General features: G+C 54.5%; 1 protein-coding gene across 5 annotated transcripts in view; it reads left to right on the forward strand.

Annotated features, from left to right (window-relative positions):
• Positions 1 to 7,998: 7,998 nt before the first annotated feature.
• Positions 7,999 to 13,676, forward strand: part of Slc37a1 (solute carrier family 37 member 1) — a 46,003-nt gene continuing 40,325 nt past the window's right edge. For 2 of the 5 annotated variants that reach the window (XM_070030766.1, XM_070030771.1), the window contains exons 1-2: positions 9,360 to 9,453; positions 13,456 to 13,649. In XM_070030766.1, coding sequence (XP_069886867.1) covers positions 13,594 to 13,649 — 56 coding nt within the window. In that variant the 5' untranslated portion in view covers positions 9,360 to 9,453; positions 13,456 to 13,593. Of the gene's footprint in view, positions 8,116 to 9,359; positions 9,454 to 11,795; positions 11,902 to 13,455; positions 13,650 to 13,676 lie in introns of those variants that run through there. The other 3 variants (XM_070030769.1, XM_070030768.1, XM_070030770.1) reach the window with 3 other exon arrangements.

The raw sequence follows: 13,676 nt of genomic DNA on the forward strand, positions 1-13,676 counted from the left end.
ACCTGGAGATGCTGCAGGTCCGCTAACTAGAAGCAAGGCCTCATAGGATTGTCTAGAGTACATACTTAGCTCTGGTCGGTCCTAAGTTGAAAATGGGGCCAAAAATGAGGAAACATGCATTACTCAAGTGGCAGTCATTTTGGTTGTTACAAGGATTATTGGTTGGCTTCCTGAATTTTTGTTTTTGGTGGCCCAAGCTAGCCTTAGCCTTGTGAAAGCTGGGATTACAGACGTTCACCAACATGACTGGCTGTGCTTCCTAGATTTCTGAGTCAGCTGGTTTCCAGTGACCCTGTCTCAGAGAGCAGGCTAGATGATATGGTTTCCTTGGATGCCTTGCGGGACTGCTGCAGGTGTGTGTCACAGCTTTGTTGTGACACATGGTCTGGCCGTTGCCCATTTGCATAGTCAGCCTCTCATCTATTTTTGCAAATATATACTATGTTTTAGCTTAAATCTAAATATGACATGGCACATTCTTGGTTGCTTCCAAGGGTAGAGAACATTTATTCTGTCAAGGCCCATTGGGATATTTATAGCATCATTCACAGGCCATATAAGATTATCAGTAAAGGCATATGGCTGTGGGCAGTGAGTTAGAAGTTATTCAGGAAGCATATGTGTCTCCTGTCAGGCACCAAGTGATTTTACAGGCCTTACACAGCTCATGCACTGGACATTCCCTACTCCTGCAACAATAACACAATCATGTCAATGTATTTAACCTAAAAGTAAAAATAACCTAAACAGCCACTGTTTGGTGAAAACACTGCTTTCAGACAGCCAGAAAGCCCAAGCTCTAAGTCTGGATTCCCAGTGCGTTTTCACTTTGGTGATGTCAAGCAACTCACCTGCCTTCCAGCCTCAGTTTTGCTTTTCTAAACTCAGAAGAATAAACTCTTCAAGTCTCAAAGGGTTGCTGAGAGGATCAAAGATGATATTTTCTTCATATACTGTAAGTTATTGTTATAGCTACAATATTAACAAGGAGCACATATTAAAAGGAATCTCCTATCAGCATAGAAAGTTCCCCCTCACAACGACCCACTGTGGTTACAGTCCTAAGCTGCAGGACTGGGGTATAAGTCTGAGTAAACACAGGCTTTGATCTTGCTGACAGCATCATAGGTGCTAAACCCATGGAAAACAATGTATAACCCTCCAAGCATACGTACACTCCAAGTCCTTTCTCTCACCTGCTCTGCTATAAGGAGGACTTATTTTAACCAAATTCTCAGATCGAAATACACTGCTTGCCTAATAAGATAGGAGCAGCTCCACACATGTAAGACCCTAAAAATTGTATTTTAGCTACAAGATAAAAAAGATTGTAAACACCCAAATTTAACAGCTTTCCTGGGGCACAGTGGGAAATTAGGGATAGCAGATGATTGTTTTTTCAGTATTGTTGGCAATTTCCACATTTGCTACAATTGAGCATATCTTATTATTGTAACAATGTCCAAAGGTATTATAAAGGTTAGAAATCTGAGATGGGTTCAGAAAAACACCTGTGCCTGTGGATTGTAGAAAGGGCAGCGACTTCCAGCAAGGCGGATTCAGGTTCCTGTCAATCACCTACAAGGTGATTAAACATCATTGTGCGCTTATAAACTTTACCATTTACATAGCTACCAACATACCTTGCCGGGGGTGCAGCTGGAGTGGTAGAGTGCCTGAGTAGCAAATATGAAGCCCTTCCAGTTACTTCTGTGTAACCATATGCATGGAGAGAGGAACTTGCATAGAGTTGAAATGGAAAATTTCCTTAAAAAAAAACTCACTTTGGGAGCTGCAAGCAGTGGGCACCTGCCCAGCATGCCCGGAAGCCTGGGCTCAATCTCCACATTGGCATTTAGTAGGTAGAGGCCAGACCCACGATTAGAAGAGCCTCTCTGAAGTCAGCTTAGCACTGTACAATTGTGTAACCACTCTCTAGCACATCTGTGAGCAATAAAATGCGAGGCTTATAAGGAGTGTAGCAGTGCCTTGTACACTGTGTAAAGTACTCACTAAATTCCAGTAATGACACTGTTGTTACATTATTTGAGTGCAGGTTGGAGGGGTTGGACCTAGGTCCTCACAAACACACATTCTAGGCAAGTGCTCTGTCACCGCACCTCACCTCCAGCTGACTGTTCCCGTTCTAGGCAACCTCAGGATGTTTGTGTATCACAGGACTTGGGGAATTGTATGACATTTAGGGAGTTTGATGAAGAGAAAATGCCAGTTTCTCTTCATTGTTTTCAACCATGTTTCTTCCATGTAGAGGCTCAGCCTCCCCAAGATACTAGAGCCAGAGAATTCTGACCTTCCAAAGTTGGTATATGAAGAGATTACTTTTTTTGTTTGTTTGTTTGTTTGTTTTTGGATCCGGTCGTGGGGCCTGAACTCTGGGCCTGGGCACTGTCCTCAGCTCTTCAGGTCAAGGCTAGTGCTCTACCACTTGAGCCACAGTGCCACTTCCGGCTTTTTTCTTTTTTGCTTATGTGGTGCTGAGGCATTGAACCCAGAGCCTCATGCATGCAAGGCAAGCACTCTACCACTGAGCCACCTTCCCAGCCCCATGAAGAGATTACTTTTTATACTCAATATATCCACATGAATGTACAGAAAAGTGGTAGATTGAAATTTCTAGAATTTAGATGTGTGGCTTCTTTAAGTGCAAGGTATTTCGCTGTTTGAGAATAGTTTCTCTACTAGAATTGGCAACCAACAAGAAAAAATAACCAGATACATGTACTCACACGCACACACACACACACACACACACACACACACACCTACTTTCCTACTTTGGTACTGGAATCAGACAGCCTGACTCTTGCCAGCAATGGTGTTGAGAAATCATTTAATACATAGAGCCATACCTTTCCATGGCCTAGGAATACAACATGTTCCTTGAGAAGGGCAGGGAGGAGCAGCAAGCTGAGTGAGCTGTCCGTAGTCTCCCAGAATAAGGACCACTCTGCCCAACTTTTAGGAAGATCATAAGGTTCAAACTAGATAAGGGGGGGGGGGATAAGAATAAGAGTTTCCATGGAAACTTAATGTGCTTCTATAGAAACTTAATGTGTATTTAGCTCAAGTTTTAAACTCATTTTACTTGCTGCAGACAAAGGAACACATGCATGTTCGATATACCAGATAGGTGGCGGAGTGATGCAGTGGACAGCTGTGAATGCACTTCCCCGAACAGATGTGTGGCCAAGTGAAATTACGTCAAGCACCTGCCCTGGTGAGCTTTGTCCATGGCTCAAGGTTAGCTCTCTGGAATTCAAGCTTATAGAATGGGGGGCCCCTGGGCCAGGAGGAGGAACTGTAGGACTGCCTACTATTACCAAATGGGGCGTGCTAGGGGGCATGCCCTCCCCCTCCCACCGACACGGAAGCGTGAGGCCCCCTGTCCCAGAGCTAGCTCTAGCCACTTTTCTCCTTTGCTACCCCGGTGGGTAACCGAGCATCTCATAGTGACGTTTGCATGTAGTTCCTTGACTTTTGTGATCAGCATTCTCCCCAACACCGATTCTTCATCTGTAGTTACTACTGGGAATTATGTAGGTCAGTTTTCAACAGCTCACCTTAAACAAGAACACTTGTGTTCCCTCTGCCTGCCATGCCACTGCTCATTTTCTCTACCAGAGAAGAGTTCCCTGCAGTGCCCTCCCAGGATGTAAGCTCCCAGAGCGCTGCTCCCGCCCCTCTCCACCCTTTGGCTTATGTGCCTGTCTGTCAAGCCACCTGCACGGCCAGCTTCCCTCTCTGCCCTCCAGCTCTGCACCACACTTCACACAGAACCGGAAGAACAGCAGACATTCGGTGTACTAAATACCTCTGAATGTCCTCAGGAAACTGGGAGTGCAGAAGTATAGAAGATGGTAAAGATGCTGGGTGCTGGTGGCTCACTCCTGTAATCCTAGCTACTCAGAAGGCTGAGATCTAAGGATCACAGTTCAAAGCCTATTGGGAGCCAAAAGTTGAGTCTCTCAACATAATAGGCTTAACTATCTCACTGGAACATCTTGAGGCTGAGTTTACAGAATCCCACCTTTTCACTATGCCCTAAGTAAACACCCTGCAGCTGCTAAAGACCACCTTTTCACCTTGCCCCAAGCAAACATCCTACAGCTGCTTCAGCCAATGAAAAAGCTTCCTTATTCCAAGCATATAAATAGCTGTGTGAAAAATAAAATGCAGCAGCAGCTTGATCAGAACCCTTGTCTTGCTGTCATTCTTCGTGTCTCTTGTCCCTTCATTCCTTCTAGCTTAGGTTTACTGCGTGTCTCTTGTCCCTTCATTCCTTCTAGCTTAGGTTCACTGCCCTCGTTGACGTCCTACGGGTCGGGACAAAAGCCAGCCCAGGCAGGTAAGTCCATGAGACTCTTACCTCCAATTAATCACTCACAAACCAGAAGTAGAGCTGTGGCTCAAAGTGGTGGAGTGCTAGTCATGAGTGAAAAAGCTCAGGGACAGCACCCAGCCCCTGAGTTCAAGTCCCACCACTGATCAAAAGGGGGAAAAAGGACAATAAAAATGACCAGTAACCTCACCCCCAAACTAATCACTACATACTGGCACTTTGGCATGAATCCTTCCAGGATTTCTAAGTACATTTTTACCAATTGGGAGAAATGGATTCTATTTATGGTTTACCGAGTGTGTCAATATGTCATCACCACATGTTTTTTGTTTTTTGTTTATCTGGTTGGTTGGCTTTTTGTCAGTTGTGGGGCTTGAACTCTGGGTTTGGAGCTGTCCCTGTGCTCTGCACCTCAAGCCGGTCGTGGCCGTGGGAGAACGGGAGCGTTCGCAGCGTCCCACCAGCCCCACTGGGTCGTGAGGAGATCGCTCCATGAGCACAGAGCTTCACCTGTCCACCTTCATCCTGGTCCAGACTCAGCTCAGCCAGGAAAGGATGGAAGCCCTGGTAAGACCACTGGAGCTTGGGAGAGGGCGTGTGGAATCCCACCCTCCCAGCCTATTAACACACTGGGGAAAATGGAAGTTCCAGCCGGGTGCCGGTCACTCAGGCCTGTGATCCCAGCTACTCAGGAGGCTGAGAGATCTGAGGATAGAGGTTCAAAGCCAGCCCAGGCAGGAAAGTCTATGACTCTTACCTCCAATAAACTACTCAGGAAAAAAAAAGTGGTGCTGTGGTTCAAATGGTAGAGCGCTAGCCTTGAAAAAAACAAAGTTTTCTCTCTTCCCAAGTCATCAGACAGGTCGGGAGGGAACTTTGAAAGTTTAACCCTTGATTTCACATAGTTGCCTGACCACAACTAGACTGAAGAGAACAGAGCATTTTGTAAACATAAAAATTGTCCCATGAGCTTCGCCCATTGGTCTGCAGAGACTCAGCTGCAGAACTGACTCTGTAGTTGGGGAGTAAGTTTTCTGTGTCTGGAAACTCTGAATGCAGCAGAACATACTGCCCACAGGAACAGGGACAAAGCTAGCTCGGTGGTAGAACCCAGCCTCAGAGGAGCACTTCACCCAAAGCAGCATAAGGCGATGGCAGAGAACTGGAGCCCAGACCAGACCAGATCCCGTCATTCCCCACACACTCAAGTGCTGGCTTGGAGACTCCCCACCTCCCCACACGCACAGAAGGAAGGCAAGAACGATACTCTACTAAAAAATACTACCCCCAAGCCTGAGAAACAAGAATAGGTGCCCAGCCTACTTTATACTGGTAGCTATAGCAACCCTGGTCACTGGGTGAGTGCCTTGCTATTTCAGGATGCTTGCAGAACTCCCCTCCAAAGATAACCAAGACATCAGTGTCTAAAATTCTATCACTGGAAAGTTACTAGCTCAGGCGCAGCCTTCTTTCTTTGTTAATACTGATGTTTCCTTTTTTGCTTGCCTGATTAAAAAATGCATGAAGCTCACCTCTACCATTACAAGGCTCTGGAATTCAATCCCAGTATCACACACACACACACACACACACACACACACACACACACACACACACACACAGAGCTAGTGTGGTAGCACACACTTGTAGTCTCAACAATTGGAGGCTGAGGTAGGAGGACTGGGAGCTCAAGGCAAGCCCGAGTTACATTGTGAGGTCCATGCCAATTTGGGCTACATAGTGAGACTGTGTCTCAAAAAGCCAGGAGCTGTAATTCTAGCTATTCAGGAGGCTGAGATCTGAAGATCGAAATTTGAAGCCAGCCTGGGCTTATCTCTAATAAACTTCTCAGAAAAAGCCAGAAATGGCTCAAGTGATCGAGCACTAACCTTGAGCACACAGAGGCTCAGGGATAGCACCCTCGCCTTGAGTTCGAGCTCCAGGTCTGGCAATATATACATATCTATCACTATAATTTTAAAGTTAAAAGGTATATAACCAAGAAATGGCCCAGCTGGGCTTGGTCCTTTCCACTCTTCCATCTCGTTTCCCAACCATTCTTGTAGCCTTTTCTGGAAGTTTTCTATATGTTTCTGAGCAGTAAGAACATTCTAAAATTTTCATGTGCTGTTTTCAGCCTCCTCTGTGGACTTGTTTGGGGAATACGATCTCTCTTTCCCTGGCCAGATGGAACTAATAGGCATGTCCCCCTGGGGAGGGCTGTAAATGACGTGTGCAGCCTCCACTTGACAGAGCAAGGGGATGCTTTGGGGAAAATGGCATTTTATTCACGGTCAGAGTGAACTACGAGTGCTGCAACTGAGACAGAGGAGGAAAACCATGTGCCACGCGCACAGGAAGCCCGTAACACTAGCTGCTCCAGTCATCCCAGTTACCCTGAGAAACAACTAGGAATAGCATGGTCCCGGGCCAGCAGGGCAAAAGGAAGACTCCATCTTTAAAAGAACCCGTGTTAAAAGCCGCAGCGGGGCTGAGACCGTAGCAATCCTGCCTGGGCAGGTGCTGAAGTTCGAATCCCCATACCTCACAAAAAGTGTTAATGTGTCAACGCGCATGTTGGATAAAACACATTTTACATCTGTGCAGAGCGCTCAGACCAGGCCGTCCCGCAAACATTGTGGAAAGCAGCCAGGTCCCCTCTGCTTCCCCTCCAGCAAGCCACGCAGATGCGGTCACACCTAAGAGAGGAATCGCACAAGATCCAGGAAGAGCTGGGCCCGGCCCGGCCGAGGCCAGGAGGTAGGCCCGACCCCCGAGGACCCACGGACGCGCCCCGCGGAGGGGGCACCGGCCGGGGCGGGGGCCGAGCGCTCACACCCGGCCCCGCTCCTCCCGGCCCGGGGCCCGAGGGGTGAGCCGGTGACCGGGTGCCGACCCAGCCAAAGGAAGATGGGAGACAAGCCGGGCGCCGGCGGCTACCCCTGCATCGGCCTCGGAGCCAAACCAGCCGGGCAGGGAAGTCCCGGGAGACTCAGCTAGTGGCCACAAAAGGCCAGGCGCGGAGCGGCGGCGCCCGAGGTGAGCGCCGGCCTGGAAAGAGCAGGCCAGGGGCCGCGCCGGCCTCGCGCTCGGGTCTCCCACAGGTGCACGCGCGCGCACGCGGACACACATCAGCCAACCAGCGGCGGCGTCAGAGCGGCCCAGGAGGGGCGGGGCCGGCCTGTGTGTGTGTGTGTGGGAGGGGGGGTCGCCCTGGGCCGGGAGGGCGGGGGTCCGGCCTAGGGGGGGGATCAGGCCTGGGGAGGGAGGCCAGCCTGGGCCGGGAGGGCGGGGGGGGGGGGTGAGTCCGGCCTGGGAGGGGGGGTGCCTTGGGCGGGGCCTGGGGGGGTCCGGCCTGGGGGGGGTATGAGTCGGCCTGGGAGGGGGGTGGCTTGGGCGGGGGGGGCGGCCTGGGCGGGGGGTATGAGTCGGCCTGGGAGGGGGGTGGCTTGGGCGGGGGGGGGCGACCTGGGAGGGGGTGGCTTGGGCGGGGGGGCGGCCTGGGCGGGGGGGGGCGGCCTGGGAGGGGGTGGCTTGGGCGGGGGGGCGGCCTGGGCGGGGGGTCGGCCTGGGCGGGGCCTGGGCGCAAGCCCTGCCCGCGCACACCTGTTCGCCCTGCCGCCAGGCCTCCGCGGGGCTGGGCCGGCCGCGCGCTCGGGCCGCGGCGCGCGGGCTCCGAGCTCCCCCGGCAGGGCTCTCCGGGCGGCGCGGGCTCGCGAGGCGGAGCAGGTGCCTCGGGGACGCGGGCGGGAAAGGTACGGGGCTCGGGCGATCGTTGCCAGTGGAGTGGGGGCCGCGCGCCCGGGCGGCTGCTCGGCTCGGCGCGGCCCGTCTCTCGGTGACTGGCCTCCGAGAGCTGCGGGAGCCGGGGCCGCGCAAGGCCGTGCCCGGTGCGGAGCGGCGCGGGAGTGGATCCCGGCCGGCGGGACTGAGCCCCGGAGGCGCGCGCCGCCCCGGCGTTCCGGGGCCCGGGTGGGGGCCGGGCGGGCGCGGGCGCAGCTGCGCGGCCCCGCCGCCTGCGGTGCCCGGCGCCCCGCGGCCCGGGAAAGTGAAAGAGCGGCGGGGGCCGCGCGGCTCCAGTATGTAGCGGGCAGGAAGCGCCGGGGCGCAGATGAGACACGGCCGGGGCCGGGGGCGCGGAGACCCGGGGTCCCCGCCCGGCCCCGCCGCACCTGTCGGGCCCCGGCCCCGCGCGCCCGGCCTCTCCGGTTTCTTCTTTCTTCGCTCTGGTTCCTTGCGCGGGCGGGGCGGCCCCGAGCTCGGCTGCCAGGGGGGCTGGGGCGACCGCGCCGGGGGCTCGGGATGCGGAGCAGCGAGGGCGGGGAACGCGGGGTGGAGCGGGCCGGGGTGTCCCCCTTCTACGACCCCCGCTTCCGCCTCCCCCGCGTGGCTCCGGGCGCCCCCCCCCCACCGGCCGCGGTGACAGCCGGAGGCGCCCGCGCATGGTCAGCGCGGCGGGGACGTGGCGCGCCCGGCCCACTCCCGACCCCGCGCCCCGCTCACCCCCGACCCCGCGCCCGGCCCGACCCCGCGCCCCGCTCACCCCCGACCCCGCGCCCGGCCCGACCCCGCGCCCGGCCCGACCCCGCGCCCCGCTCATCCCCGACCCCGCGCCCCGCTCACCCCCGGCCCACCCCCGACCCCGCGCCCCTCTCACCCCCGACCCCGCGCCCCGCTCACCCCCGGCCCACCCCCGACCCCGCGCCCCTCTCACCCCCGAGCCCGCACCCGGCCCACCCCGACCCCGCGCCCCTCTCACCCCCGAGCCCGCACCCGGCCCACCCCGACCCCGCGCCCCACTCACCCCCGACCCCCAAGCCTGGCCCACCCGGACCCCGCGCCCCACTCACCCCGAGCCCGTGCCTCGCGCCCGACCTACCCCCGACCCCGCGCCCCGCTCACCCCCGACCCCGCGTCCGCTTCACCCCTGACCCGGAGACCGGTGCACGCCCGGTTCTCCCCCCCCCCCCCGCGTGGAATCGGGGCGGAGCCCGGGAGGCTCGTCCCCGAAGCCGGGGCTCTCATTGCCTCCCGGGCCGACTGAGGTTCAGACGCCGCCGGCAGCCTCCGGCCTCGCTGGGACCCGGACCGAGGTAAGCCCCCGCCCGGCGCTCCCCTCCGGCAGGGCCCCGCCGCCGCCGCCGCCCGCTGGTCCGCAGGTCCCGGCCCGGCCCGTGGACCCGCATTTCCTCGCCGGCTCCGTCAGAGGCGGGAGACCCCGGCTGCCCGAGCGCCGGGCCCGCGGTGTCCGGCCGAGTTCGGACGTCTTCCTGGACCCGAGAAGGGACCGCGTTCATTCATCCACTGTAGACTAGAGCCGGAAGCTAGAAAGCTAGAAAGCGCCGCGTCTTAGGAGGAAGTAGGAGTCCGTCCCTGCAGTCCAAGGAAACTGCTGGAAGCTCTGGGGAGGCGACTCTGCCCTTCAGAGCGGTTCAGAGCCTGTCCTAGCTGCAGAGGATCCGTTCAAAGCCGGCCAGGCCAGGCCAGGGCATGAGACCCGAAGAAAGCCCAGCGTAGAGCTGTGGCCATGGGGTAGAGTGGCAGCCTTGAGCAGGATCCCTGGATTCGAACCTCGGGACTCACACACACCATGTAATCCAGTGGGAAAAAAAATCGCCTTATTAAGTAGATTGTTTGAAATATCCGAGGCTGCTTTGTGTGTAATGGAGCCTTCTTGCTGCTGTCTCTGCCAGCCTCATTAGCTGAGGAGCTGCCCTGGAGGGAAATGTCCTGGAAGGGGAGAGGGGGACGAAGCCCCCACTGGGAGGGGGGAGGGGGCTCATCCAAGTGTGCTTCCCTCAGCTCAGGTCTTGTGCCAGAAGTGCCACCCCTGTCCCCAGGGGGTTAGTGCTGGTGTCTGCTGGGCTGGGCCCCAAGCTGCTGATGGTAACTGTGGAGACACTACCTCCTGATCCCTTTCCAGGGAGCCTCTAAACTGAGACACCTCCTCCTGGTGTTTAAGCCTTGCACCAAAACCAAGTAGCTCAAGTGAGCTGTCCTGTGAGGTCCTTGTCCCCAGGGCGGAGGAAGTGTGGGGAACTGGAGGAGCTGCCTGGGGCACTGGACAACACGGGATTTGCTCCTGGGTGGAGTCCCACCGGCCTCCTTGGAGGTCTCTCCTGTGTACTGAAGGTTGGGGCCAGTTCCTCCTGGTAGTCAGGATCTGGCAGGGCTCTTCATCACTGTCCCTGACCTGGGCCTTGAGCCGTTCGGGTTCAGGGTCAGGTGCTGCCAGGCCTGGAGGAAAAGGGACCTGGCAGAGCAGAGCTCTGTATAGACTGCGTTGTGAAACCAGTGTGCCCATGTTTTGTTTTGTTTTCCCAGTCCTGGGGCTTGAGTTCTGGGCGTGGGCACTATCTCTGAGCCCTTTTACCACTTGTCCCTCAGCACCACTTCCGGCTTTTTCTGATTAGTTTATTGGTGATAAGAGTCTCACAGACTTTCCTGCCCAGGCCAGTGTCAAACTGATCCTCAGCTCTCAGCCTGACAAGTTCATTCGTTCCTTCGTTCATTCGTTCGATCCTTCCTTCCTTCCTTTCTCTCTTTCTTTCTTTTTTTCATATTGATAGCTTACAGCAATCTTTCTTCTGTCTCCTGGCTTTCTCTTATCCTCAGATCTCAGCCTCTCGAGTAGCTAGGATTACAGGCATGAGCCACCAGCACCCGGCAGTGTGTCCATCTTTACTTTCCCTGAGAATTTACAGCACCGTACTTCTGTTTTACTGAGAAGTGCTGTCATGTTGCAGCTTTGTTAGACAAAGAAATTTGACTCTGAATATTTGGGTGTTGGTTTTTTTCAGGCTTTGCGCAATTGAATCCAAACCCTTCAACCAAAGTCATTGCCACTAAATTGTTCCATTTTGAACATTCTTTTAGCCAAAACGTCATTTAAATGAAGAGATTTGAGCCAAAGTGGTTCTGGAGATTAGTAATGATTTATTTAATCAAGTTTTTCCGTGTTTGCTTAGGACTGGGAAGGGCAGGGCCAGTCACCTGCAGCCCTGCCCACTGTCCAGTTTCTAGGCTGACAGCCCAGTCCGGCTAGTACTGACGGAACTTTTGTTTGGTGTGGGCTTTTCGGGGATCCTGTTTCTATAACAATGTTGGTGTCATCAGACCATCGTGATGTCATCTAGAGGACTGTACTCATTTTTCTCCACCTATCAAAGGATTAAAAGACAGGAAAGTATTTAAACAGTAAGGTTATTTGAAAGTGAAAGGCAAGTCATGAAAGAAAAGCCAAACCTCCTGTCCAGGTGGAGGGCACAGAGAAGCCTGGCTCCTCTGGAGGGTGGCTGATCTAGTGCAGGTTCCTCCCACTTTTCCCCTACCTTTGCTCTGATTGCTTGATGGCTTGTGCATGCCCCACCCTGGCTCTTTCCATTGGCTGAGCAGGCACCCAGGGCATTATGGGAAGGAGCATTTGAACAGGAGCTCCAGGCACTATGGGAACAAGAAGTACTGTGATGTGCCACGCGGTGTCTGCCACCCAGAAAGTCCCCTTTCTCTCTCATTCAGGTTCTATTTTTTAGCCAGGGAAGGTAAGGGAGCAGTTGCGCAATTGGCCTGGACTTAACCTAGCCCTGGGTCAGCATGGGGGGTAGGGAAAGAGCTGAGGCTTTTGGGGTAGAACCAATTTCACTTGCTTAAGTGGTCTCACGGTGGCTGGGGCAGTGAATGAACATTCAGTGAGAATTTTAACTGCTCCATACAGTGTAGTATATGGAACAAGAACAAACAGCCAGACAGAGAGAGAGAGAGAGAGAGAGAGAGAGAGAGAGAGAGAGAGAGTGTGTGTGTGTGTGTGTGTGTGTGTGTGTGTGTGTGTGTGTGTGTGTGTGTGTGTGTGTGTGTGTGTGTGTGTGTGTGTGTGTGTGTGTGTGTGTGTGTTGCTGGGGCTTGCTAAGCGACTCACTAAGCTATAGCCCCAAATATAAGCCATGGCGTTGGGATTGGAGACTGAGTGTCTGGGTGCTTAGGTCCTTTATCAATCCCAGGCCTTGCTCCACCCCTCCCTGTACTGCTCTCCTTCAGCTCAGACCTTATAATGAGGTCATTTTCCTCAAACCTGAGGCACCCACAGGAGATGAGAGAGACCGAGACAGACAGGGGACGCTCATCCCAAAGCATGCTGTGTGTTGTACCATAAATCAGACACAAGTCCAGTCATGAGAAAACTCAGAAGCCACAGTTTGCGAGGTTGGATATGGAGCCTTTATTAAAAAGCCAGCAACTTCATGGTGGACTTCTGTCTCCAAGACCAGCAGCCAGAAAATACACTTAACACTGTTAGGAAACTGACCTAGGAAGGCCAGAGAGGAAAGAAAGAACAAAATACCAACAAACCAGTTTAGCTGCACTGGAGAGCTGCAGTGGGGCACTGTGGTAAGACAGGAGACAGGACAGGAACAGGGAGACATGTCACTCATTGGTGCCTGAGCAGGTCTTGGCCTAAACAGTGTGAGGGCCAGGGGGCTGGATCAGGAGGATCAGGAGGATCAGGACTTGAGTCCCAGGCACTGGACTGACAGGTTTAGTAACCTATCAGCGTTGTACCCACCCCTGCCTCCCCTGGGAGGTGAGGGCTTCACCTTTCCCCCACTGAAAACTAGAGACCAGATCCTACCATCTACCATGGGGCCGAGATGGCGCCGGCCAGACCCACTCACCCCACTTCGTATTGAACTTGCAAAGCCACAGCTGAGTGACTGGACTCAAGTGGCCTCATCCAGTGGGCAGAGCTGTGCCCGGCATGCTCTAACAGCTGGGCATCTAGTAGGACATTACGGTCCATTTAAGCATCAGCCACTGGCATAGAAAGTGCTCATCTGATCTCTAGAAACCTTCCAAATGAAGGTGAGAGCCACTTCCGCTTTATGTATCAGCAGAGTATCCTATGAAATTCATTTCAATGAGCTTTGGACAAATGGCACCAGGGCAGTACGTGGGTGAGAGTCCTCCTCCCCCCTGCCAGGTCTCAGAAGTTCAGCTTTGGTCTGGACTGGATGGTACTGCTTCATGGCTGTGGAGTCACTTTCAGTGTTGGTGTCTTGGAAGATGTCTTGGCAGACTTTCCAATGCTTCTTTCCCCCTAGAGCGTGGCCGCTGCCCGAGGGAACAGGAACACGATCCAGCCACACCCCTGCCTTCCCAGCAAGTTGGCGGGGAACCAGTACCCCGTGGACGGAGCGTCTGATTCTGTGACTCAAGCTCCCAAGTTGGTGGAAACGTAAATGGCTCTCCTCCCCCCTGGCATCCGCTTCCTTACCTCTTTCTCCCGAGATCAGTGGTGAGTCTGGGGGTCCTGTCTCTGGCA

Source organism: Dipodomys merriami, unplaced genomic scaffold, assembly GCF_024711535.1.
Source record: "Dipodomys merriami isolate MVZ:Mamm:240054 unplaced genomic scaffold, mDipMer1.0.p SCAF_2, whole genome shotgun sequence".
NCBI lineage: Eukaryota > Metazoa > Chordata > Mammalia > Rodentia > Heteromyidae > Dipodomys > Dipodomys merriami.